The 27,946-nt window shown below is 34.4% G+C and overlaps 2 protein-coding genes and 1 non-coding gene across 4 annotated transcripts; 1 reads left to right on the top strand and 2 right to left on the bottom strand.

Annotated features, from left to right (window-relative positions):
* Positions 1 to 77: 77 nt before the first annotated feature.
* LOC110647326 (DNA repair protein RAD4) lies at positions 78 to 15,224 on the bottom strand. 2 transcript variants are annotated; one of them, XM_058153309.1, is made up of 13 exons: positions 15,065 to 15,224; positions 14,521 to 14,906; positions 14,327 to 14,419; positions 12,994 to 13,086; positions 12,793 to 12,894; positions 10,948 to 10,997; positions 6,580 to 7,347; positions 3,074 to 3,177; positions 2,804 to 2,949; positions 2,528 to 2,722; positions 2,234 to 2,386; positions 1,223 to 1,432; positions 78 to 838 (listed from the first exon to the last, which is right to left on the bottom strand). In XM_058153309.1, the coding sequence occupies exons 1-13, from the start codon at positions 15,093 to 15,095 to the stop codon at positions 449 to 451; spliced, it is 2,721 nt and encodes a 906-aa protein (XP_058009292.1). In that variant the 5' UTR covers positions 15,096 to 15,224; the 3' UTR covers positions 78 to 448. The 2 variants fall into 2 exon arrangements, with proteins under 2 accessions (XP_058009292.1, XP_058009293.1); XM_058153310.1 differs by having other exon boundaries at positions 2,804 to 2,943.
* Positions 15,225 to 15,588: 364 nt separating this feature from the next.
* LOC110671404 (uncharacterized) lies at positions 15,589 to 16,693 on the top strand. The gene is made up of 2 exons (XR_009151302.1): positions 15,589 to 16,102; positions 16,454 to 16,693. It is a non-coding gene; the product is annotated as an uncharacterized LOC110671404 (transcript).
* Positions 16,694 to 16,875: 182 nt separating this feature from the next.
* Positions 16,876 to 27,781, bottom strand: LOC110657835 (protein TIC 40, chloroplastic). The gene is given in 13 exon segments (XM_058152158.1): positions 16,876 to 17,215; positions 17,622 to 17,677; positions 18,716 to 18,758; positions 18,760 to 18,811; positions 20,007 to 20,052; positions 20,627 to 20,667; positions 20,918 to 21,015; positions 23,249 to 23,419; positions 23,510 to 23,616; positions 24,378 to 24,696; positions 25,019 to 25,082; positions 27,174 to 27,279; positions 27,399 to 27,781. Coding segments are annotated over 13 exon segments (1,386 nt in total). The 5' UTR covers positions 27,625 to 27,781; the 3' UTR covers positions 16,876 to 17,158.
* Between the last annotated feature and the right edge of the window lie 165 nt (positions 27,782 to 27,946).

Raw genomic sequence — 27,946 nt, 5'->3', positions numbered from 1 at the left:
GGATTTAGTAACAGTGAAGATTCTAAAGATCTCCGTTGGTAATAATTGCTCTTTACAATCAAAATTAGCATCCACCATTTCTGAAAACCTTAGCCTTGAAAGTTTAGAGAATAATTATACATCTACAAGTTGAACAAATAATTGCAGACTTCCCCTTAAACGGGCAGCACGAACCCAGTTCACGATATGAGATACAGTGCATCGGTATTTTCCTGGAAAATGACATATAGCCATCACATTTTCTCATCTCGGAAAATATTCAGGCATGACTAATAGCGCAAATTATACATAGACCAAAAAGGAAGTAAATCAGAGCAGTGAGCTACAGAATATTACACGACCAGATTGAAGAATACAATGGGATTCACTTCCTGACAAAATTGAAAGATTTGATCTGGAAACTGGTTTGTTCAGGAACCATCATGTGATAGATCTTGCATTAGTAGTGCTATAACTCCTCCACTTGGACTGAAAATCCACAATGACACCGCTTCGTCCTCACTGAACTCTCCTCATCAAAACTCTGATCTTCTGCCAAAAATACATGCTCATGATCTTCTGTTTGAACTACTGGAGGAGCTCCTGATTCAGGATTCTGCTTGTCTTCTTTCTGGCATCCCCTGGTATGCTTATGAGGTTGACTACTGTCATGTACATCTGATTTGTAATTTGTATCTTTGTTGTTGCCTGACATTTGTAACGAACTGTTCCCATAACAGTTTTTTAACCTTTGTCGAGTTATGATGGACGAAAGAAGTTGATACCACCTAGAAATAGCTTGTGCTTCGTGTATTTTCTTTTCTTCAGTTTCTCTTCTTTCTTCTTCTTCAGCATAAGCCTGGAAAACAAGTAGACAACAAATTTTCAGTTTGAACCACATTGTGCTGGACTTGATACCAATTACAGATAGAAACAAATGCATCCTCTCACTGGTTGGAAGAAATCAGGATCATCAAAAATAGCTATAGAAACCAAAGCGGTACATACTATGAAAAAAAGATATTAACATCATAGAAATAGAAAAGCAACCATTGATTATGTTCACACCATTTGACTTATTTCTCAATTTCCTCATCAAATTTGATACAGAAATACACATTAGAAAGTTCTGAAGTCACAAATGGATAAACCGAAAAAGAATCCATTGGTGCGACAGGCTGATTCAATTTGATGCTTCTCAAGTCCAAAATGCCAAATCATCCACAAGAAGAATTACATTTACCTCTAATATGGCATCCTTGAACTCAGCACACACCACAATTCCCTCAAAGACAGGAACAGATCGACCATTTTTGAATTCAAAACCAACCATGGCAGGTGCATAGTCAATTTCCAGTCTCTTGGCAACACGAAATACCCTTGGAAGTCGCAAGTGCACTGTCCCAGGTGGCAGGCATTTCTCAGACCACACTTCAACTTGACCACGCTCATCCTGAAGTCCAAATCAGATTGATCAGCCAGTGATGATACAGTTGCACTTAAATTAGATCAGCCAGTGATAATAGAGTTCCACTTAAATTAAATAAACACAAAACCAAATGAAACTAAATCACATTTGTTAAATAAACTTAATTTGAAATGCACTGTGTATTTTCAAATGGCTCCAAAAAGGTGTACCACATTTACAAGTAATATCACTGCATATCCTAATAAAAGTAATCAAAATAACAAAATATGGGCAAGCCGTTAGACAGATTGCATGTACCTCTACCCTCCGCACACAACTCTTTTACACCAAAACCATAATAAAAATCTACATGCAACATAAATGTGGCTAAAGCAGTCAAATAATTTTATACAACTAAGCTTCAATGATTTTTTTTTTTTTTTTTAATTTCTAATGTATCCATGGTTACATGAGTTCCATAATACCTTATCAAATCAAGCAATCTAATTATTAGTGAAAATTTTATTGATCTCGTGGTGCTATTCGAGCAAATTATATTTTGGGAAGAAAAGTGTTGTATTCTATAAAAATTCCTTTGTCAATCAAATATAGATCAAAGTACTTAAGCATAAACGTGCTAATTTTGGGGAAAAAGACGACAGAAAATAAATTGACTACTTGGGGTACAGGAAAATAATTTTAAAAAATAAAAATGAAAAAAAGTGCAGAAGATAAAAGAAACATGGTTCACAATTAACAGTCTTATCTCAGCAATATGATAATGCAAGTATGGAATGCATCTTAGAGGAACATAATGGGAAATATGGAAAGATAAAGGAAATTCACCTTTGGCACAATCCCATTTACAGCATGTGGCAGCTGCAAGGGTTCTAGTTGCCACTTCCCATAAAGTTCAATAGTGCCTCTAGAATCAGCATCATCATAATCATCATCTTCTGAAAGTTTTACTTTCTTAAGCTTTCCAGATTGTTTCAACACCTTTAGGAAATAAGCTATTTCTATAAATTAAATACAACAGAGAACTCAACTAACCAGTAAAAACAATAAATTATTTCAAAAAAAAAAAAAATAGTAAAAGAAAAAATCTAAACCACAAATGCAATATTATCCAGACTGAACCTTTGCTGGAAGCTCGCTGGATTTAACCTGCAGCCCTTCACGCAACCATCTTTCTTTTGTTTTGAGTGTTTGCACACAAGCACGAGGGTAAACTGGATGTCCAGAACAAAAACCCAGAATGGGACCTCTGGGATGAAGTATCTGACACTTTGCAAGCCATCTTTCAATAGCATAAAGCTGATGACTTTTATAGGCCTGCCAAAAAAAAAAGAGGAGTTCTAAAAAATTTGCAAAGCAACTTAGAGATTGTGTTTATCTCCACATTGGTCACTGTACCTGCTGATTAGTGGGCAGAGGCTCAGTTAGTGCCCTAGTTTCCAATTCCACATCCTCAAGAGAGTTTCTAGTAGCAACAGAAGAATTCCTCTCAGAAGATTCTATATCAATTTTCTCCTTCTCAGCTACTTCAGGCCCTTCTGAGGTTGATTTCCAGACATAAAATGGGTTAGAAAACTGTCCCATGTGGGATAATCAGACACTTGATGCTTTTATATTTTTCATGTTTATTTGAGGCATCAATGTGGTGGCTTTTCAAATGGATTGTACCTTCAGTTGCTCCAGACTCTAACTCCCTCAATGGGGCCAACACTGCATCCCACCAAACAGAGTTAATTCGTTGTGGTGCTATCTTGTACCACTTCATACAGTACCTGCATTAGTGAAATAGTAATAATATATAGGCATTGATACAAACTAATCATTTTCAACACATCACTACACTATTGTAACAAAAGAATACTATTTATGAACGGCATGTAAGAAGTATGCAAGTGCAGTTTTCCTTTTCTTAAAAAAAGGCCTTCGAATGGGGTGAGGGAGAGAAAAAGGGGAAAAAAAAAGCATTTCTGTCATTTTCCCAAGGTCAGGGAATCATGCATCAAAAGAAACATGAAAACTAGAAGATTCCAATTGCACTATTTCATTAAACTAGATCAAAAAGCATATATATCAGCATATCTACAGAAATTAGAAAATGGATGCCCTTAGAAACTTTAGCCCAAGTGACAAAGAAAGGATAAGGTGAAGGTTGCAGTAGGTCTCATGCTCAAATATTACCAATCAAAGAAACTTATTAACCACCAAACAAAAAAAACACAAATGCTCTTTCTATAGGAGGCTTATATATATTGATGCACTCACAGTCTAGGAAAATGATTTAATTTTTCATTATAAAATTAGGAAGTTTAGGTTTCTATTATTTATGAAATTTAATTAGGAAATAGTATTTTAATTATTTAGAAATTCTATTTTTTAGAATTTCTTAGTGATGCTTTGGTATTCCTAATTAATGTTGGTTTATTATTTTCTTATTTTGGAGTTCCAATCCTAGTACTAGTAAGACTAGTTATTGTACCATAATACCTATGTCATTTAGGTATTTAGTAGAAGTTATCATGATTATTACTGACAATTGAGAATTAATAAGAATTTTATCCATTTCCCTTTGATTGTTGGATTGGTTCTATATCAATTTTGTATCAAAGCAGGTTCGACCATGATTTCTTAATGTCTCAAGACCATGTGGCAGTTTTTCCCACCAAACACATTCAACTGGCTACGTTTTGTTGATTTCTTGAAGTCCAATAACATGATTTTATAGCCAAGAGTTAATGCAATTTGCAAGGTAACAACTTTTCTAATGAAGTCACTTTGCAATTAAAAGACAACTGAAAAGCTATCCTAATGGGACACAATCACCACATTAAGATGACCCTGCAGCCAACTTAACCTGAATCTTAAATCGGGTAGCCATTTTCTAACAAGGAAAAAGGAAAAAGAAAACTTTTGCATGAACGAGAGATAGAAGAACAAATTCAGCAAGCACTACAAGATTTTCTCCCCACAACACTGGAATTTGCATGCAGCAGCAGATTTTGTTTCCCATAGTGCTGGAATTTGCAGAAAAATAATCTGGTGCTACCTCTATTCCTTGTGGCATTGAAGATTACATCTTTTCCTTAACAAGTAGATTCTATGTGGGCTGAAATTCAAAGATTACAAGCTGAAATCGATTCTTACAAGGTATAAATAGATGAGATATATTATTTGAGGGATTCATATGCTGATGTTGAATACTGTCCTCCCGACTTATTTTGACTTATTATATGAATTTTGAACCATCAAACTTCTTTTATGAGTTAGGGAGAGAGAATGTGTTTCAACAAGCATACTGGAAGACTTCTTTTATTCAGCTATAAATAAGTTGTAACTATTTGGCTTATGATGCTTGCTCAAATATTCAATTTCAAGAAAAATCTCAAGAAAAAGGTGAGCAACACCTTGAAGAAACTTTGTATAGGCTGAAAGCAAAGCTGTAAGAGTTATCAATACTTCTTGAAGATGTACTTACAACTCAAAAGGATGCAAGACAAGAATTTCATAATGAAGAGCAAGAAGAGCAGGTTGAAGAATCCAAATTTCTGATTGTTGAGATTTCCAAGATGATAAAATTGAGTTGGAAAATTTTGAGGAACCCATTCTGAGAAAAAAGTTGATGAGAATGAGCAAGAAAAGTGTGAGCAATCTTTCCTAGAGGGTAAAAAAAAAAAAAAAAACACCATTGAGAATGCAATGGAAATTGAAAATTTATGTAATTCTCTTCTTCCTAGTAAATTGAAGAACATTTCAATTGCAATTTTGACTATTGTATTTGTTCAGATGATCTTGGAAATGTGAAGGAAAGTTCACAGTTTTTTCAACCTTATTGCTAGCAACGAAGAAAATAGAGTTAATTGATCTCCAAATTAAGTTCTTGATTCTTCTGCATTCCAAAACTCGAGGTCTAGTTTTCTCTCCAGCAAAAGGAGAATGATGTAGTTGCAGTCAAGGAAAACTAAATTTAAAAATTATTTTGATTTAATTTTATTGTAAAATTAGGAAGTTTAGGTTTCTATTATTTATGAAATTTAATTAGGAAGTAGTATTTTAATTATTTAGGAATTCTATAATTTAAAATTTCCTAGTTAATATTGGTTTAGTATTCCTAATTAGTGTTGGTTTGATTTAGTATTTTCTTATTTTGAGATTCTTAATCTAGACATTAGAAGGACTAGTTATCATACTATAAGTACCTATATTATCTAGATATGTTAGTTGAACTTATTATGACTATTATTGACAATTGAGAATTAATAAGAATTTTGAGAATTTTATTCATTTACCCTTTAATTGTTCTATTGGTTCTACATCATATATACAACTCAACTCAATTCAACTAAGCATTTATCCCAAAAATTTAGGTCGGCTATATGGATTCTCTTTCTCCACTCTAAACGATTTTGGGTTAAATCCTCGGATATGTGTAATGCTTCTAGGTTATGTTGCACTACTCTCCTCCGAGTCAGTTTAGGTCTAAACCTTCATTTCTTTTTATCCTCTACCCTAATGTGCTCTACTTGTCTAACTGGAGTCTCCGTATGTCTAAGCTTCACATGACCAAACCATCTCAAATCTCCATTCTCTCAACTTATCCTCAATTGGTACCACTCTTACCTTTTTTCTAACACTCTCATTACGGACTTTATCTAGTCTAATATAGCCACTCATCCACATTAACATTCTCATTTCCGCAACTCTTATCTTAGACACATACGGTTCCTTCAGTGCCCAACACTCATTACCATATAACATGGCCGGTCGTATGGCTGTACGGTAAAATTTTCCTTTCATCTTATTGTGAATCTTGCGATGACATAAAATTCCCGTGACACGTCTCCACTTCAACCATCCGACTTTAATCCTATGACTAATATCCTCCTCACATCCCCCATCTACTTGAAGGACTGATCCGAGATATTTAAAGTGATTAATTTGGGACAGTATTACTCCATCCAAACTAATTCCTTCCCTATCACCAGTTCAGCCTTCACTGAACTTGCAATGCATGTATTCTGTCTTCGTTCTACTTAACTTAAAGCCCTTTGACTGTAGAGTATTTCTCCAAAACTCTAGCTTTCTATTTACGTTCTACATCATATATATAAACCATAAATGTGATGATGCATCAAAATTACAAATCAACAGAACAAGTGTTAAATCAGAGGATGTAAAACCTGCGGGTTACATCTTTGGCACCATGCCCAGCAAAAGCAACCACGTATCTCAAAGATGTTTTACATGCAGCAGCTGCTGCTTCAACCTTCTCTTCTCCATCTACAATAGCATTTACAGCATCTACATGCACCCACTTTCCTGTCAAATTCTCTCCGCTGCAGTATATTTCTGCCCAATGCAGAGGAGATCCTGTTTTTTGTGATCCAACTGCAGTTGAGATTCCATGGGAGGGAGATTCTTCACTCGTGATTGTTTTAATTCTTTTAAATGGAGAAGAAATATTTGATGAATCGCTAGTTGAGCTTCTCACATCTGATCTCATGCTACTTTGAGTACTTGCAATTCCTGTCGCGAACATGGCCATTTGCATCTGCATTTCAAAATCAAGATCACCCTTCCTCTTTGAACCCTGGCATTTTGGGCTAACACATGATTCAGAGACCTTATCTTGAGCCTCACATAAAAATGAATCTGTTGTTTGATTTTCCACTTCAACTGTATCAGGAGGATCTTTAGAATGAGTTTTGTTGCTCCTTGGGTAGCTATCTTTACTTTTACAAGGAAGCTTTGAAGAAGTTTCACACATATTGTTTTTCTCATTGCATGAGAATGATTTAACAGGAGAAATGAAAACCTCTTTTGTTCTATCTACCATCAATGTTGAATTATTGAATATCCCTCTGTGCATTCTGCTATTATCTTGACTTAAGGATTCAAATCTGTCAGCATTGGGTTTTATGGAGGCAACATCTAGAATGGACACAAACCTGAAAAACAAGCATACCTTAAAACATTTAGGCTTTTAAATATCCACCTCAACATAAAACAAACTGTGCTGATGAGTCTACCCGGCACAGAACAATAATTTAAAACTTGTAGAAGAAAAATAACAGAAAAGTAGAATTCCTGACACAACCTATTCTTAATAACTAAATATCTTTAAAAAAAAAAAAAGCAAAGCAAAGAAGCATGAATGAAAACATTCTACACTCAAGGTTGACATCTAATGCCAGATTTGGCAAAAAGGTTTAAGAAATACAATAGATTTATGAAGCCTACTGCCAGTCATATTTGCATGTAAAAGGGTTGGTAGTGTTGGATACAATACAATTACATGACCAAATATGATATAAAATTACTAAGAGAAGCCTCAATATGGCATAAGATGAATCCATTTAACCCAAACACAACATAATGACTCTTTAGATATATCAGTCAATGATTATTTTAAATCAATTTGACTTACAAACACAAAACATACAGACTGAACAAACACAATCTCCAACCTGAATTACCACCTAAAGTAAAGGAGCAGACCAATGTGATTCTACAAGACATGGGTAAATCTAATAAAAAATAATGCAGTAAATCAGGCACGCAATGACCTATAAACTAAAAAGAGAATAAGAGAAGAACCTAACTCCCGTGGGGAAGAAAAAGAAGCAAAACCTCAGGTCTGGAGAACTATGTTACATACTTTAAAATATGTTGCATGACTCGCAGAAAATTAATAGTAATTAGCTGCTTTCATTTCTTAAATATTTATATTTAAATATACATTAAAAAAAATCTGAAATGATCACGAGGCTTTCAAAATCTTAAACCACTAAAAATATCCTGTTACGTAGAGAAGGAGAAAATATAGAAATAAGGAAATGTTTATGTAATTGGGCTACTAGAGCAAATTAGAATTGTGGAGGGAAAGTTTGTTAGGTCTATTGAGTAGTTGTTAATTGTTTGGGAGGGAAACTATAAGCAGTGACAGCTGTAGTTGTTAAAGAGCAGTTATTAGGGATTTGGAGGAGAATCTGTTATAAAAGGGAGATGAAACACCTGCATTAGACATTCTGAATTCTGATCAATAATATTCTCTATCTTCTCTCTAAAATTCCCTTCTCTCCCTTTCTCTCTCTCTCTCTCTCTTTCTCTCTCTCTCTCTCTCTCTCTTCTGTTCTATTATTTCTTCTATTTTCTTCTCTGGGATATCTACTGTTAGGGCTACTACTTAACATTGGTATCAGAGCTTTGCATCCAAGAAATCAGTGGGTAATTTTTCCTTAGGGGTTGCAGCCATGACTAGATCTGTTGTGATAGGCCCAGAGATGGTGCAGATTGTAGAATTGGAGGAACAAATGAGGAATTTGCAGGAAGCAACTCAAAGGAATGCCTAGGACCTAAATGATTTAAAGAAGGAGATGAAGGAGGAATTAAACAAGACTTCTTTAACAAATAATGCCATTCTGGAGGACTTGTGACAAATGATGATCACTCATGTGGTGGAAAGGAATAAGGAGAGCAGTAGTTCAAATGAGGGGGGAAGATTGGAAATCCTGATGTTAGGGTTTTTTGGTGAAAAGGGGAAAAAAATCATCAATTCTGATTCCAATGGAGTGACAAGTGAGAATTCCTTACCAATGCCTAAGGAAACTCTGAATCTTCACGGAAGTTCTAGTTCTGTCATGGAATCAGGCATTCAAAGCATTACACTTGGAGTGTTTAGTCCTACCCCAGAAGCAATTAATACTAATGCTTGGACTAAGGATGAAGATGAACAAAATTTTGAAGAGAAAATTTCAAGATCTCTTAAGCATTTCAATAGTCAATCAGATGGTAATAATGATCAAGATCCTACCCTCAACCTGAATTCTTCCATAAGAGATGGGTGCCTTGAAGAGGAATCATTTGGGATTCAAGATGACATACGCATCAATAGTGCTGATAAAAATATTGAAATCTTAAAAGGTATGCTCCTTGGCCCTAGACTTGTCAAAATTTCTGGAAACAAAAACGTTGTTTCCCTTGCTGAGAATGTTTTTATTAAAGGAGAAGACATGGAATTTTATGAAGAAGAGAAGTATTGGAATCTTGGTGGTAGCATATTTGAGTTGAGATCATGTAATCATATGATACTCAAGGAGAATGAGTTTGATATCTGGAGAAGACAGAGGAAAAAAATAAATTCCTTGTCGATGGATGATTGCATTGGAAATTTGTGCTGCAATGACAAAGTAAACTGCAAAAGTGTTATGAGATTTGATAAAAAGAATTCTGCAGAGAGCATTTTTCCTTTTGCTGAAAATGTTAAGGAAAAGTATGAGATGGCTTCCATTTATGGCTGGACATGAAGTGTTATGGTGATCTTAAAGGAAAAAAAATTGAAAATTTGGAGAAAACAAAGAAAGAAAGTTAGCTCTTTGTCAATTAATAGTTCATACTTTCATGTGTCTTTTCTCAAATGAAAGTTCAGACCTAGTCTTTTCTCACTACCTATGATTTCATTCATTGGCAACCAGGGACAGTTGACATCTGCTGCAATTCTCCAATATGATCATATTAGAAGAGGAAAAAGAAAAAGAAAGGAAGGCAGAAAGAAAGAAAGAAATTCTAGTTCAAAGTGCCAGCTAAGGATGCCACTTGGGAAGATACCACATTTATCCAAAACTTAATTTCCTGACTTCCAGCATTCTTGGGGTCAAGAATGCTCTAATGGAGAGGGTATTGTTACATAGAGAAGGAGAAAATATAGAAATAAGGAAAGGTTTATGTAATTGGGCTAGTAGAGCAAATTAGAATTGTGGAGGGAAAGTTTGTTAGGTCTATTGAGTAGTTGTTAATTGATTGGGAGGGAAACTATGAGCAGTGACAGCTGTAGTTGTTAAAGAGCAGTTATTAGGGAATTGGAGGAGAATCTGTTATAAAAGGGAAATGAAACACCTGTATTAGACATTCTGAATTCTGATCAATAATATTCTCTATCTTCTCTCTAAAATTCCCTTCTCTCCCTTTCTCTCTCTCTCTCTCTCTCTCTCTCTCTCTCTTCTGTTCTATTATTTCTTCTATTTTCTTCTCTAGGATATCTACTGTTAATGCATAAGCAAGCGTTAGCTAAAAGTAAAATATATTGTTAATAAACCCCTCTTTTTTTCCAATTTTTTAAACTTCTTCCATGTACACAATAGGAAAAAATTACCATAAGATAATCACAATTGACAAAATTATCTTATAAAAATGACATTCTGTAACAGGTATTCCACCGTTAATTGGATGTAGAATCATGAAGCCAATAAAGTACTTTAATGAATTAATTTCATGTACTGATATGAAGGGTACAAGCATCTATTACTTTCCACTGAAATGGCCAGACAAGAAATTTCCCAGGCAGATAAGTAATGGTATCAGAAGCAACTAAAGAAGTAATAATTTTGAAATCTCAGAGAAAGTTTTCACAGCCTAGATTTTTATCTGAGTGGCTAATGTTTGATTCCCAAACCCAGAAATTTAACATATTAAAACTAGTGATAATGATAAAAGACATTATATGCCAGCAATCACAATATGCCATTCTTAGCACTATTATAGTACTGTACCGGGTGGTAAACTTCAAAGCTCTGAATAGTGCCACAAACAATGCAGTAATCTGCAACCAAAAAAAAAAAAAAAAAAAAAAGAGGAAAGATTTTTTCCCCATAAGAATATTGACTAATATACTCATATGTCTTTGATCCACTCTTGGAAACCACACATCTTAACTGCATTTTTTTCTGATGATAGATGAAAAGTGCATCAGATGGTTATATGATGAGAATAACAAAAGTATAGAAACAGGCGTAGGATCACTATAGGAACAATAAATGCATGTTGGATCCAATTGCATGAACACTGAGGACCAAAGGATGGAGAAAACTAACTAAAATCAACCCAACACATATGAAATCTAGCATAGCCAGAAGGATTATGTCATAACAAGTTGCAATCACAACCAAGAATAATGAACATTAGATAAAGAGCATTGGCGTCTTCACAAGTTGCATGACTCCAAGTTTGTCACATGCAGGTTGTCACATTAATTATGAGTTCAAATATAGAAGATGGAGTATTCTGAGAACTAAATCTGTACATTAGAGCTTATTAGTGATAGGGATATGGAGTATTCTAGAAAAGCAAAGAAGGCCAACTGTGCTATTGATAGGGATATGGAGTATTCTAGAAAAGCAAAGAAGGAAATCGTGACTCTCTCACACACCCCAGCAGTATACTCACTGCCCCAAGCTACCCAAGCTGGAAGAAAATACAACTCAGTTCTTTCACACTTGTCTAGCCTTCCCCAACTATCTATTTATGTTTTTCTTTTCAGCTGCTGCAGATGTCCTTCCGGGAATCACTCTAACAGATTGTAGTACAGCTGGCCTTCTTTGCTTTTCTAGAATACTCCATATCCCAATCAATTAGGATCTGTAATTCCCCCTAATAGAAACCTAACTCAACCCCTCCTGGATGAAATTTTGAGTACTTCAGTAAACTAGTAATTTTCGCGTCAACACTTTCTTCTTCATTCTCTTCTTCTTTTAGGTAATATTTGGTAGGATGTAATGGAATTGAAGGTACTCAGAAATGTAATGGAATGGAACAAGCTACTTCTTGAATAATTCTAAATGAGATACATAGATTGCATTTTTTTTTATTAATATTATCCCCAACCATCCTATGTAGATTGCATTTTTTTTATTAATATTATCCCCAACCACAACCACCAGCACCAGCACCACCCCCTCCCCCCTCCACCCCCTCCCCCCTCCCTCCCTTTTTCTAGTTATTGTGGTCTATTTCCAGATACTTACAGCATCTGCACAAGCAAATGCCAATTGCTTTTTAATCTATGTTACTAGGACTTCAGCATGCATCAAGCATAGGTTTGTTTCCAGGGTCTGCATCAAGTCTCAATTGTTCTCCTAAATTTTCATTTTTTCCCACTAAGATTTAATTGAAGTGACAAAGCATCATGGCCCATGTGCAGTTATCTATCTGAAACAGGTAACTTAGCATAAATAAAGTGAAGAATCAAAGTAAGCTAATTAAATTAATTGATCCAAGCAGATTTATGTATGGACATCACACATTAACGGATAAACACACACACATTATATATAACCTCATACTATAATTTTGGATCAGCCATATTGTTTAATTCATTTTGTGTTCAAAAGCCAGAAGAAAAGGCAGATTAAATTGAGCTTCTTGTTACAAACCTCCAAGACTGGATTTTTTTTTCTTTGAAAATAATCCAACAGAATAAATAGCTGAAGATTAAAATGATAAAAAAAAAATAATTCTTATATGCAACATGTATTCACAATACATAACTTCACATCCAACGCGGTACAGGGAAAATTCCAGAATGTTGAAGCAGATTGTATAAGATATCAGGATGCTACCTCTTCTGGATTTCCTTCACGAGTTTCAAGTGCAAAGGCCAAAGCTTTCTGAAATGATCTCTTCTCACTGACACAGCTTCTAACATGAAAGTTATTATGAAACTGCAAGTTTTGCACAAGTTCAATAAACAAAATAGAGCTACTGATACATAATGAAATTACATCCCAAGAAATATGGTCCTCTGCAAGAATATAACATACCCAACTAACAAGGGGAGACAAAGCATTAGCACTAAGTTTTGGGACCCCTGATGTCTTCAACAAGTGTGATGGTAGGAGAGAGAGTAAAGAGGCCTGCCATCATCAATAAATTTTTGTAGATGTAAGAAAAAAATTTTTTTTTTTATCTCTTTCTGCTTATTTCACTATAATAAGGCTTGAAAGAAAAACCATTGCACCAAAAGAATGTGTTTGAGTGAGAAAAAGGGGGGGGGGGGGGGTGGGGTGGGGGGGTTGTTGGTGTGGGGGTGTGGGGGGAGTGGGAAATTTAGCAAATACCAAAATACTCTGCTATCTAAAGAAAGGGCCAGCAGTAGTGAAACAGGAAAGTAACAAACATGAGCACAAAAACATACCATGAAGATACTTAGTCAAATTACAGATATCTCACAAATCTATTGGTCATGATATGGGGCTGAATACGCATAAATGCCATCACCAAGTTGTGATATTATGTAACGGCAGTAGAGTGAAACAAAACGCATACAGATGCTGCAAACTTTTATCTTAAATTTTGACTATGATTACAGTAATTATGATGCTTAACAATGCTATGATGGTCATAATTTACATAGGATTTGAGGAATTTTTAATGTCCATTCCACTCTCTGAGATTCTTATAAGGTTCTTTATTTTTCTATTAAAAATAATTTTCATGAATATTTTAAAGAAACATAGGACTTGCACTTTTGTCACCTTTCAAAAGAAAAATCACCATAATTTTTAAAGCTATTTATCACTATTATTTGTTATTATTAATAATATAATATTTATCTAATTGACTCAGTTGCATATCCTATTCCACTGAAGGCTATGAAGCTTATTTTACTCAAATATCAAGACCTGAAGCAGAACAGATTTATTGAGGGAGTAACCTCCTGTGCTCCATCAGTATCAGGCCTCAGGGAGGAAGGAGCTAAACTAATGGGCGAGTAGCAAGTACTTTCTATTCTCTCTTCATGGCATCAACATTCACCATTGAATTACAAGTTGCTGAACACTAATTTCATAAGGAAACATGAAATTAAGTTGCATTTGCATAAGGAAACATGAAAAAGAAAGAATTTGAACTATTTTATTTTTTTAATTTAAACTATTGGAGAGATGTTTATAGTACATAGGTTTCTTTGGTTGGTTAGATTCATAGATGTGCATGAAAACTCTGCTCAAGGATGAACTTGAAATAGCCAAAAAGGTTACTTTGGTTGAAGAATTTCTTTTCTCCATGTGTGAAAGTTCAAATATTTATTTATACGATTTGAGCTAAGAGATTGTTTGTAACAAAAAATTCCATATATAAGATACAATAACCAACCTGAATAAGAGGATCATCACAAGCACTGTCAATTATTCTGCCCCTAGCAAGTAAACAAAGCAAGTGAACCTTATGCACAAGCTCTGCCAATTCCTGCAGATGAAGGGAGCTTTAGAGACAGGTGGAAAAATGCAAACATTTTATTCATTCAAAGAATGCCATGTCCCGTGATATCAAAAGAAATGCATTTTCACCTTTTCTTCAGAAGTAGCTCGACGAACAGGCTTCCGCTTAGCAGAATCAAGAGACTCACTAAATTCAACAGTCACCGCCGTAGTGCCATCATCACCCAGATGATGATTGCTTACAGAATCCAGAATCGAATAAGACCCATCTTCCCAATCTATATCATCTGTTTCGTCATCGTTGTTCCTCAGAGAATCCTTGAACTTTCCCCCATCCAATTCATTCCATGTAATCCTTGCATCCACAACCACTTGTTTGCCATTTCCTTTTGTCCCTGATGATCCACGCCCATTGACACGTCTTGCAACTTTGTCTACTGACTCCCTGGAAAAATCAGCCAGACTTTCTTTCCCGGCAGCCATTGTAATTTCCTTCCCTAAGTTCTCTTCATTCGCTGCGAATTCACAGCAACCAAACAGAAAATATAATCTCAATAGCAGTATATAAACAGGAAGGCGGAAACCAATAAAAAAAAAAAAACTCAAGCTGTAATCATTGAAAGAGAGGGTTTAATTAGGGTTCATGGAAAGGAAACGAGAGGAAAGAAAGGACCTTTAGATTGTTTATTGGCTCTGGTACGCATTTTCGCAGAGATGAAAGGGGCGCGCGCAAAGCTGTTTGGGGTTATTTATAACACCAGTTGGGTTGCTATTGTAGGTGCGGCTGTATCATGGCATTTTGCGGGCACGTTTGATCTTTAATGTATAAACAAAAATTAAATAATAATAATAATAACCCAAAATGATCATTTGTCCCTTTCTTCCCCTAGAAAATAAAAAACGTTTCTGGGTTGTGAGAAACCGCAAGAAAAATTGCCAGTCCAGAATGTGGAAGTCTCACCTCAGACATCCCAACTCCTAAGCCAATGGCATTTTTTTTTTCCCTTTTTGCCTTTATCTTTGTGTGTAATGCATGGATTTTTGTGTTCCTTCTTGGAGCCTTATCTTAATCTTTAGAAGTTTATCTGAAAATTTAAAAGATTTAACTCTCAAGGTTTGCTAGTTTTTTTAGGATTGCAGTAAGCAAATTTGCTTCAAGAAACCCAGAAATTAAAAATGCCCTTTTTTGCAGCTAATGTTCTATTGGAGCACAACTAGGGGAATTGAAATTGTGTTATAAGAGTTGATAAACAAATATGGCATTAAGACCATTGGTCTCAGGACAAAATCTACCAACCTTTTTCCGCTGCCTAAAACCCTCCTTCAAGCCAAGGAGAAGACATTGCCTCCTCAGAAGATCCTCCAAACAAGTATCAGTAGAAGAATAGGATCAATAGCAGTAGTTGCTTCAATTCTCTTGGCAAGGGAAGCAATATTGAGACCAGAAATTGCATTTGGAGCAGACTTGAGAATTCTAGCTTCTGGACAAACAATTGAAGAGGCAGAGAGTGAGATTAGAGGTCATGCACAATCTTTGCTAGATATTAAAGCTTTGTTGGAGTCTGAATCTTGGCGTGAAGCTCAGAAGGCACTGCGAAGGAGCTCTTCTAACTTGAAACGTGATTTCTATACCATAGTCCAAAGCAGACCTGGAAGTGAGAGGCCTTACCTGAGGAAGCTCTATTCTGATCTCTTCAATAATGTTACCAGAGTAAGTAATGCTAAAACATAGTCTTCTATACTATTGGTAGAATGATTCTTGTTCTGATAGCCCCAAAAGTGCAAGAATTTAAGTGAATTGAATTCTATTTGGCTATTTTATTATAAAACTGTTTCAATTTTGATGCAAAAAGTATTCCACATGAAATGTTAAAGAAAAGATATTAAGAAAATAAAACCATCCCTTTACTTGAACTGCTAAGCTCTTGGTTGGCTTATGCATAGAACCACACCCAAGGCTATTGATGCAAATTTCGTTATATGTTCATTTCCTTTGATTATAGTTTTGGATTACTAGGCAAATGTTATTGACAGTAGACAAAATAATATTTCATGTTAAAAGCTAGATTATGCAGCGAGGGACAAAGATGCCTCACTCGTTAGGCAGTGCTATGGAAATATTTTTGTGGCCCTTTATGACATTTTGGGCAGAACATAAGTTTTATCACACTTCCCTTTTGGTAAATCAAGTCCGTACTATATATCAACTTGTAGTTCTGTTGGCATGTATCGTAACTTATTAGAGTTTACTCTATTTTTTGACAATTGAAATTCTATCGCCAGCACTTGTTCTGTATTTTTTTGTGACTACCATGGCAGGTAAGCACAGTTCAATGGCCAATTCGATTTTTTTTTCTTTATTTTTTAAATCTTAAAATCCATTAATATTTAATTGTTTTTAATCACTAGAATAAAATAGTTGAATCGGTTTGACAATCAATTTAATCACTAGTCCCCTTTCTTTAAAAAACAAACACACGCTAGTGAAATCAAAATGATCTAAAATTGAAGGTGTGCTTATTTAGAGAGAAATTCTTGCATAAAACAAATGCTAACGATTTACAAGAACATCCCAAAGGCTTTTTCCAATTTAAACTGAACCTATGTTCTATTTGCACAAAAGTTAAAAAAAGGTGGGAGGAGACAATATCCAAAATTTTGAACATTTTTCAAATTAGAAATGGAAAAACCAGCAGGCGCTATTGCCCTTTGTTCACCAGCTGCAAATCCACCAGCGTAGAACAGCAGTTTTGCACGAGTTATGAGACTAAGAACCTGTCACTCCCGGGAAGAGTTCTGATATTTTGTTGAAGACATCCATAACCTGAAATGAAAATGAAGCATCATATATTCTCTTTTTTTAGGTGCTTAATTGCCTATTACATCTGTGGAAGTTACCCCATTGGGACAAATGGTTCACTGGAAACAAAAAACAAAAGTTATTAACAGAGGAAAAAATGCCATCATCCAAGTTGGAAGGACAAAGGCCAATTTAAATTTACACAAAAATTTTGATCAATCTCTTGAAAATTCATCTCAAGTGTCTCAAGTAAATTAACACCCTGAAAACATCTATTGAATAGACAAGCTGGAAAATATAACGTTAATCAGGAGACAATGAACTGTAAGAGAGAGAGAGAAAAAAAAAAAAAAAAAAAAAAACAATACAGGTAGAAAAAATTAATTTGATTGATAAAGATATTTCTGAGAATAGAGAAGTTTGGTCATACCTCCTTGTCATTCTGATATTTGGCTATACTAAGCGGATTCTGTGAACACTGCAAAACTAACAATCATCAAGAAGTTCATTTTTAAGGGTAAACTCATTTATAATTCAGCTAGGACATACATCCATGATGGCTTGTTGAACTCTTGGGTTTTGAAATGCCAGGTTAAACAATAAATAATAAGTTTAAAATAATAAGTTTCTAAGAACAAGACAAGGTTAAACAAATCAAAATATTAAACATATAACTACTAATCATATTGGACAACAATAAATCCAATTCTTTATGAAACTGAACAATAAATCAGGTAGCCATGGGTACATCCAATGTAAGTCCAGTTCACCAACTTGAACTGGAATATGATTAGTTCTAATTTATATCACCAACTTCTTCACCACTCATTGACCAAGAACAGGCACTTCCAGAAACCGTGGCCCCAACATTTTACCAAACATATTAAAACCGTCTAACCATTCCTTAACAAAAGTACTGGTCGCTCAATGGCTCAAGGATGAGCTAACCTTACAAAACTCAGTGTCAAATGCAATTAAGGGGGTAAACAGTATTTACCTATTGATGAAATAACACAATGAAGAGAGAGAGAGAGAGAGAGAGAGAGAGAGAGAGAGAGAGAGAGAGAGAGAGAGAGAGAGAGACGAGTAATTCATTTCCAAGAGTGATAGTAAAAAGGTACAACAGAGGAAAGAAAATTAGTAACAGACATGATAGGAAAAAGCCGACAGCATCATTAATAATATTACCGCAGAACGCTTAAAATTGAATAAATAATTCACCATAACTACAATCAGGCCAAATAAACACATTGAGCTCAAGGATTCTGGAAACTGGACTGCACAATTTTAACTAAGTTTTATACACATTATATATACATAAGCACATGAAATGATGGAGAGAGATGAAAAAGAAAAAGAGAAATTATGAGGGTAAAAGAGTAAGAGAAATTAGGAGGGTGAAAGAGTTGGAAAGTAAAAAAACAATCATATCGTCAAATTGTCGATATAACCAACTTGTCAAATTCCAGTGCTAAACATTCAAAAGATAACATAGAGGAATGGAAAGGTAGCCTCAAAACTCACCAAATTGCTGCTTAACCTCAGGACTGTTGAGATCAAAATTTTTTCAAGGATTCCATCATCCGGTTATCCCATTCACCACTTCCACTCATATTATTCCTGAAGCAAAAATGAAGAGCAAATAACTTAGACTATTTATCTGAATAATAAATTATATTAGCATGATAAAAACCTACTAGACCTAAATAAAAAAAATAAGTGACCAATCACACAAAGTTCCTAAATTAATATATCTACTGCGAATTTTAATGCTCAATTGGTCAACACCAAACAACACCACTTGTACATTGCTGGCACCAGCATTCTAAATGGGTAACACACCCAACCCTGTATACAGAATTAATATATTCAGGGAAAGGCAAGTAAGTGAAGCTAGAGATAAGACCAAAACTTCATGCTCAGAGTGGATTTAAGAATCCTCAAACCAAAAAGACATAAGACATGAAAATATCTCCATGAAAATACCTCAACCCTCATCCCTTTTCATTCCCTCCTAGACAAGTTTGTCCCAAAATAACCTACAAATGGTGGGACTCTCTCCATCTCTTCTCATCTCATGTCTCATTTTTGTTGGTGACTAGTGGCCTTGCAAGAGATACAGACATAAGCGCAATTTAAAGAGATAAAAACAAAGGCTTGACCAGGGAAGGGATGACTGGGGCAGGGGAGGGATGACATTCTCATTGCAGGCCACAGAAAGAACATAAAACCCTGGCTCCAAATTCAGCTCATGCTCAGACAGGCAGCATCATCCCAGTGGAAAGGTGGCCAGAGGAATTGCAAACCCAATCCATGCAAGCAACTGGTGTCATATCAAAGAAGATCACATTTAAAAACCAACTAAGCTTATCATCAAAACTAAAAGCATGAACAGCACAAAAAATGAAGCCTTTCTAAACAAATTATATTTGTAAAGCCAAATATAGAGGACGATAATGCTATACAAACAGTAAAGTGAATTTTACTTTTTCACAAAAATTGTTAGACTCTCAATCTGGTATCAACAACAAAGAGAAACAATACAGGTTACCATCCAATTCACTAGTTGACAACTTAAGAAACTAAAATGGAAACTAGATCTATTTCAAAATTGCGACAAGAAAATCAACATAAAGAATTGTATATCAGAAAATTTTCTGGGCATACCAAAGGCACACATGCTACCAGAGAAGTAGAATAAACGGCTTTCTATATTTCTATGTTCCACAACAAAAAGAATCAGAATGTATGTATTAGAATGTCAAGCATCCCCAAACACAATCACAAGCACAATTGAGATGGAAACAAAGTTTACAGCATTTCTTCCTGTTGTTGACGGTTTTGTGGATTTTGCAGCATCCCTATTAAATAATAAATAACAGAAAAACTTTAGTCATGTAACACGCTAAATAGTTACACTGTGCATTTGTATGGAAAGAACCGAACCCCAGGCATCAGTTGAGATAAAGAAAATTTATGCAAAATTTACACAGCAGTTAAGTTGCATTAACATATTCCCGTGTTGAAATTTGAAAAAAGTCATCCGCCCAAAAGAAGAAGAAGAAGAAGAAGAAGAGAAAAAAAAAAAAAAAAAAAAAAAAGGAAGAAAGAAAGAAAAGAATGAGAGAGGAGGGGGAGGGGGCTGGTTGAAGAAGCAAGACTATGGAACATATAAACTAACAGGTAAGATAATTCCTATTTGTGATTATGCACCACCTCAAAATAAAACTAAAGAAAAAAGAACATGAATTCACAGCACGTAAAACCAGCTGAACGTAAATTCAAGCTTCCACTTGAAATTCCCAGATCTGACTTCATCAATTGTTAAACAACAAAACAAATATAGCAGCCCAAATACTACTAATTAGATATTCTTTTAAAACTATAACCAGATTCATAATTGAGAGAATATACATTAATGAAGGTTCAACTTACATTTGAAAGTAGCAGGGTTCCTCATCTCCTCCGGTAAATATCTGAAAGGATATCAACAAAATTAAACTAAAGAAAACAAGAAGTGCAGGCGGCCAACTTAAGAAAAATCAAAACAATTTCACCTTATTCACACAAACAAAGAAGAGATACGCCCAAAGAATCAGAATATAACTAATAGCAATGACAAGACTCCTAGCCAAACAGGGAACATAAGAAAAACAGCACATCATCACAAAGGACAATCAAACTAGAAAAGCACAAAAAGTTTCAACATAAAAAAAGATCTATTACGGATAAACCATCTTCTGAACTGTTGGATCTTCCATCATTTTCTCCAGAGCTTGCACGGATAAGCGAGGACCTGCTTTACCAATCCATGAACAAATATGAAATCATATAGGATTCTCTTAAATATCAAAAAAATTCCGCTGGAAAGTAAAGGCAATAAATGACAATCAAGCATAAGAGTGTCAATAAAGATAAAGAAGGAAGCAAAAGGAGATCAAAATTAAAATAAAATTCCACCTGGAATCAAACTGAAGCTATAACACCTCCTAACAGATATGAAAGTAAAATTGCACCATATCATTTTATGAGAATGATTTAAATTCAAGAGCCTATAAATCATGATCTAGATTGATGAGTCACTGGGTTGATAGGAATAACTACCCAAAGTGCACAGAAATGAATGCAGATGCACATAAAATGATCTTATGTCTGCATGCACCCACATCAAGTGATGAGATTTCATGAATAAATTTGAATTACAAAGCAGTAATATTCCTGAAATGGCCACTCACTTCCTGAATGATTTTTAATATCATTAAAAAAACAGGTACCCTTTATCATCTTCTCCATATAAGAAAACTTTTAAGGTGTAGATCCCTATTTAGTACATAACAAGATCAGACTGATGTTTGATCTAGGAAGAAGAAAACTCACTGGATAAGTGTAGAGAGAGAGAGAGAGAGAGAGAGAGTTTGCCTGTGTGCTCTAGAGAAATTCAGGCCGTAAAGGACTAAGGTTTGTGATGAAAAATACTCTATAACATCTACCAAGGGCGGAGCTACAGCTTCCCCAGTGGGGTCAATTGACCCTACTGAAAACCTTTTTTTTTTAAATATTAATAGTTTCCATTAAAATTCCATATATATATATATATATATATTTTTTTTTTTTTTTCTTCTTAATGTCCCTACTGAATTTTATTCAATGTTTCTATTGAAAATTTTCCCCCTAATCTTTATAAGATTTGATATATTAGAGTCAAAATTTGATTAGAATATATTAAAGTTTAGTAATTATTTAATTATTTATTGAAGTAATAACTTGAAAATCTTTGATGAGATTCTTACATTTAACAATTAACTAATTATCGTCTATGAGCTAAAGTATAAAAAAAAAAAATCATATTTAATATTAATAAATTACATAGATATTTTAATTAATTATTAATTAATTAATTACTAATATTTGTATTTAGTATAATTAAAAATATATAAAATAAATATATAATTATTTTTTATCGATTTTTTTAATGAAATATAATGAATGATATAATTGAATATTGTACTTTTCATCTCAAAATAAAGTTTAATAAATTAAAATTTTGAAATATACTATTAAAAATATATTTATTTATTTACTACTGACACAATATTTTGTAAATAAAAAATATTTTTATTTAAAAATTTTATAAATACATGAAGATAAAATTTTTGCCCCCCCTAACCAAAAATTTTGGCTCCACCACTGACGTGTACCCTACTTTTTTCAAGTGAAACTTTTGCTGTCTTTCTATCTATTGTAACACATAGGATTTTGGGGAGAAAGAGGCAGTGCCTACAATATCAAGTTACCCACACATGCAAATCATATGGTGCCTTGTGTAATCAAATCATACATAAGAATAGATATTTAGGTAACTTGAAAGCAGGCTTAGGAACTTGAACTTCCTGGGAAGTGACAAACTCATTGTAATTGGTTCACTAAAATAAAGAAGTCAAAGGAAACTTTCCTTCGGCTGGTCAATTTCCTCAATACCACAGAAAACTTAATAGGAGGGAGGTTAATAAATCCAACTACCTCAGGGTAAGTGGATTGAAATTACCTAAAGTAGTTTAGATACCTTCCTAGACCTAGAAGCATTACACATTTCTGAGAATTTAACCCAAAATCGTTTAGAATGGAGAAAGAGAATCCATATAGCTAACCCCAAATTCTTGGGATAAAGGCTTAGTAGTTGAGTTAGATACCTTCCTAAAATAAATTTGCATTGATATATGAGGAATATAACTGTATCTTCTAATGTACTTCCCAGAGAATTGGTAAACAAAAAGAAGACATGTTCAAACCAAACAAGGCCTTACCATCATATTATGGCTTTCAACTATTAATAGAACCCTTCCATATTCAACTCACCACCAATTATTTATATCTTAACAACCTTCACTAATTCCTTCAATGAAGAGTATTACGGCTTCTTAATGCTTCACTCTACCTGCTCTTGTCTGTTCTCCAAACCACACCACCCCTATATTGGCCAACGCCTCACTACTTTAATAGTCATAAAGTCTCAATCTAAGAATCAAATCATCTAGATATTGTATTTTACTAATTTCAGACTCCTGGAAGTCCTGAACAACTAAATTTCTTCAATAACATATAGAACCAAAGAGCATGAGATGTAGTGAGAATGACAAAGAAGTTGCAGTTGAAGTTTTCCTTATGAGTAGATTGAGAACCATCAGAAAAACTGGAACCCTGGTTAGAAGCACCTCCATTTTGAGAAACCTTCATTCAAAGCTCAAATGATTAATTGTAAACGTGAATTCTGACTAATATAGTATAGAGCTAAAAAAGAACAAAATGTGAGAGATATACTTCTTTGGCAAACTGAGCATCCTTGGATGAGATTGTCACTGAAATGTCTTCATCACTTGTAAAAGGACTCTTTGGAAATGTTTCTTCAGAAGAGACATGTACAAAAGCTGCAAATATATTTTGCATTAAACTTCCTTACATAAAACATTTCCTTCAAATTATATAAAACAATCAACTATAAGTCCCAATCAGTAAAAGAAACAAAGGGAAGGGACATTGTCATAATCTCCTATATGTAAGGTGGTAAAGGCTTGAGTTCATGTCAAAGCACGTGGGGCACACAACAGAACCATCAAAAATTGTTTGCCACAACAGAATATCCCAACAACAGCCATTTACATGTGAAGTTTTTCTCTTCACTTCATCAAAGGATGGCACAAGCGTCCTAGAAAACTGTGTCACCATGCCAACAAAGACCTCCCTTATGAGTTCCATCAGCAAGCATGTCCAAGACAGCTATCTCAACAATCATGTTCTTACATCATCAAAAAGTTTTCAGCCTATCCATTACAGTTTGCATATTTCACACAACAATTGTCAAAGATATAGTGTTTTTGAGAAGTAACAACATCCAGTTTTTAAGTTGAGTAAGGGGAAGCAAACAAAAAAGACACTTACAATATGACATAGGCTTTCTTCCCTTCCCACAGCCACCGATCCAAACCACCCCCCCCCCCCCCCCTCCTCCTCCCAATAATAATAATAATAATAAATAATATGTGGACATCTGTTAATTATTTATAACCACATTCACATTGCAGACATCATAAACTAAAAATCAATTGTGCATCATTAAAAGTTCCATGACAGTGGAAACCAGAGATGCTTATAAAAATCTATGGCACTGGCAAGCAGAGATCTATCTTACCATATTTCTTAGTTTCCTTCTTTATCTTGGTTTCATCCTTAGCATCTGTGACTTTTGTTGCTTCTACAGGAACATCTACTGTGACTGCAGATTGAGATGCAACTGGAGGTGGTGAGGAAGAACCCAAGGATCCTGATGATGTTGAGTATGAAGGGGACGAAGCAGTGCCAGATGTTGATGGTGTTGGATATGAAGGTGAGCTACTAGGTCCTGACGCAGGAGGTATTGGAGATGGAAAAAAGGCAGGATTAGTGAATTGATTATTTTGTGTATTCGTCTGGTTCATCATAGTTTTGAAAGCTTGCTGCATGGCATATTTCTGAAAGAAAAGATCAAAATTTCAAAAACTTCAAAAGTAATTCTGTAATATAACATAGGTATTTTGCAAAGATGGACACACAAAGATATAACTGAACCACACACTGGATAGGGCAAGAATAACCAAGTCACAGGTAAGCCAAAAATGTACATTAAGGAACAAAGTACAAGGGAACAAAAAGGCATACAATTATTTCAACAGGAAAGGGAAGCATCATGATGGGACATGGGTGATCTATTAATTGTTGGAAAGTTTATTCTAAAAGGTGCATTTAAGATCTGTCCCTAAAGAACTGAATTAAATGAGCTTGATACCTGCTCACAGGACAACCTAACTTGCCAGAAGCTTCACTTAATTCTGAAACAGAAATGAATCTAGTATGATAACTTCAAATATTTGAGAGGAAAAAATGAGAACAAAACATAAAAATAAAAAATATACAAATAAAAAAAATGTATAATTAACAATGTTCAAATAAATTTCCATCACCAAAAGAAGGCACGCATCAATTATTTCAAGATTGTAAAATCATGATATCAGATGCCAAAAGAGTGAGTCACAAAATTAAATATAAGGAAAAAAAAAACACCGCACGTTAACTAAAAAAGATTTTGGAGGCTTCCCAGCAGCTTTAAAGCATACTTTAAAAAGTACATCTTTGAGTTTGCTCGTTCAAGAGTACCCTGGATGAGGAATAATTGATTTTAATTTTTGAAATGCCCAAGTAACAAAGTGCCCTTTATCAGATGGATGCAAACTTAATTGGTTGTTGATCAGATGCTTTCAAGGCGTATGTGAACAGTTTTAGGGTCAAGGATTTGTAGATATTGATACTTGACATTAGCTAGGCTTAATGTTTTGAAAGTAGAATTTAAAGACTTAATTTTTAAAAAATGAAATTTCAGCACATATTTGCTGCAAAATAGAATTTAAAGATTTAATTTTTAAAAAATGAAATTTCAGCACATATTTGCTTGCAAAATTAATTAAATGGTTCAAGATAAAAAGTCAACACCTAGAATTCCATAGAGAAAACACCCAAGATCTTGGAGCATTACACTCAATGTCTTATCAGTACCAAATAATCACAAAGAGAACTAAAAGCTTTTGATATTTATAGAAAATTAATCTTCAATATTAAAAAAGCTTACATGTATATATAGGGTTCTCTAGTAATCCTAAGTACGCATGGATTTGGACACTTAAACTAAAAGTAAAAGTATAAATCTTATTCACAAAGTAATTACAACAATATATTAAGATAAAAAAAAATAACTGAATTATGATCCAATAAAAAACTAAAATCTACCTGAAATCACCTTCACTCATAACTCAACTCAACTCAACTAAACTAAACCTTTATTCCAAAAAAGAAGAATTAAAAAAAATAGAAGAAGCTAAGCAAAATAAAGTTACTTTTTTCCTTACACAAGTAAACATAAAGCTTCTATGAAGCTAGGATTAGACCAACGATATTCTATGGAAGTGAAATATTTTCTTTTATTATCTTATGAGTTAATAAGTATTTCTTTTTTATTCATTCATCATAATCAATTAAAAATAAAAATAGTCTAGCTTTTTTTTCTTACTTTAATATTAAGAAAATTTTTTCCTTAATAATTCAATAATAAACATAAGATTTTGTTTTTTTTTTAAATACAATAATTTAAAACAAATATATTTTATATAATTTTTTTTTTAAAGACATGACAAATACATTATTTTATAATTTTATCCCCCCAACACCCCAAAAAAAAATGTTATTGTGTAGCTTTGCCACTAGTTCCTAACATAAGCATTGTCCAAAAACAAGGGTGTTAATATGGATGTATAGAAATACAAAGTGGAAGAGATAAGAAAGAAGTAAGCCCATAGAAATATGGGGTAGGCTGCCATTTAGAACAAGTTGGTCAACTGAAATGGTTTTGCTATCAAATCCATCAATGCAGCAAAGAACAAAAGTAAGCAGAACAACATAAAAATGACTCAGTCTTAAGTGGTAAAAGAAATTATTTATATAATGCAACAACTAGTGACAAGCTTGAACATAAACATAGCTTAATGGGGAGATAGATCATGTTAAAGATCTCAGCTAGTTTGGTATTGAAACTTTTTTAGTTGGACTTTAGTTACAAGTGAAAGTAAGAATAAGTACAAATTCAACAAAACCCAAAGGTCTCCCGAGTAAAACACATCATCATTATTTGTTAATAGTATAATTCAAAAGTAATTCGATCTCCGGATTAATATTTTATATATAACACAATAATCACCCTACTGTCAATAAATATTTTCCTTCTCAACAATTAATTGCTTAATCAATCCTGAGTAATCCCATCCCCAGCAATACTGAAAAATTAAACTAAATACAATGAGCAAATATCTATACCTTGCACGATAGTAACACTCACCTTTAAATTTGTAGCCACCCCAATAAAATTCACAAAAAAAATAATAATGATGAGTAAAATAATTACAATTGTGAAGACGGAGGTGGCAGTGGCTGTGGGTTAACTCCAACAGAAGACGTCTGCTGACCTGTCAATGAAGAAATGCTAGCGAAATCTTCAGCACCTAATCTCCCTATTCAAATTACAAATAAAAGATTCAAATAGAATTCAAATCATATGCACAACCAAGGTATAATAGAAGCAGCTTCAACGAGTTGCTCATTGTAAGAGTGGTGAGTGACTGAAATTTACTATCGTGGGAAACACTTCGAGAGCCGGTGGAAGCCCGAGAGTGGGCAAGGGCAGAGATGTAAACACTGGAGCTATGCGGCACAATCCTGTAATTCCGAAAAGAGAAGGGAAGGGCTGTGAAATGACGAGTAGCAGTAGGGTTTTTGAGAGAGGTAGAATAACCCAAAACCCATTTAGGAGAAGAAGAAGAGGAGGAGGAGCTTAACACCATATTCAGATTCTCCATTTATCTCAGAAAGAATGAAGTAGCCAAGTGAAATGGCACTTAGAAAATTTCTTGTCTGGTCCATGAGGTTTCAAGTTTCAACAAACAGAAGAAGAAGAAAGCACTAGGATGCTTTGGAATTGGCTGAGACAGGGAAATGATCAATTCCACTCACCCAACCCGGTATCGCTTTATCGGGGTGATTGACCCGGTACCAGTACCCATGTAGCTCTGGATTGGGATTTGCCTACGGTTATTGTGTTTGGGCCACGGGCCATCGCCCATGGGTTTCTGCCATAAAATGAAGTGCACACTTTTGAGTAGGGCTACCGTTAGATCAGTC

This window comes from Hevea brasiliensis, chromosome 9 (genome assembly GCF_030052815.1).
Source record: "Hevea brasiliensis isolate MT/VB/25A 57/8 chromosome 9, ASM3005281v1, whole genome shotgun sequence".
Classification (NCBI taxonomy): Eukaryota; Viridiplantae; Streptophyta; class Magnoliopsida; order Malpighiales; family Euphorbiaceae; genus Hevea; species Hevea brasiliensis.
Note: the sequence above shows the minus strand (reverse complement) of the source record. Positions and strands in the feature narration are given on the sequence as shown.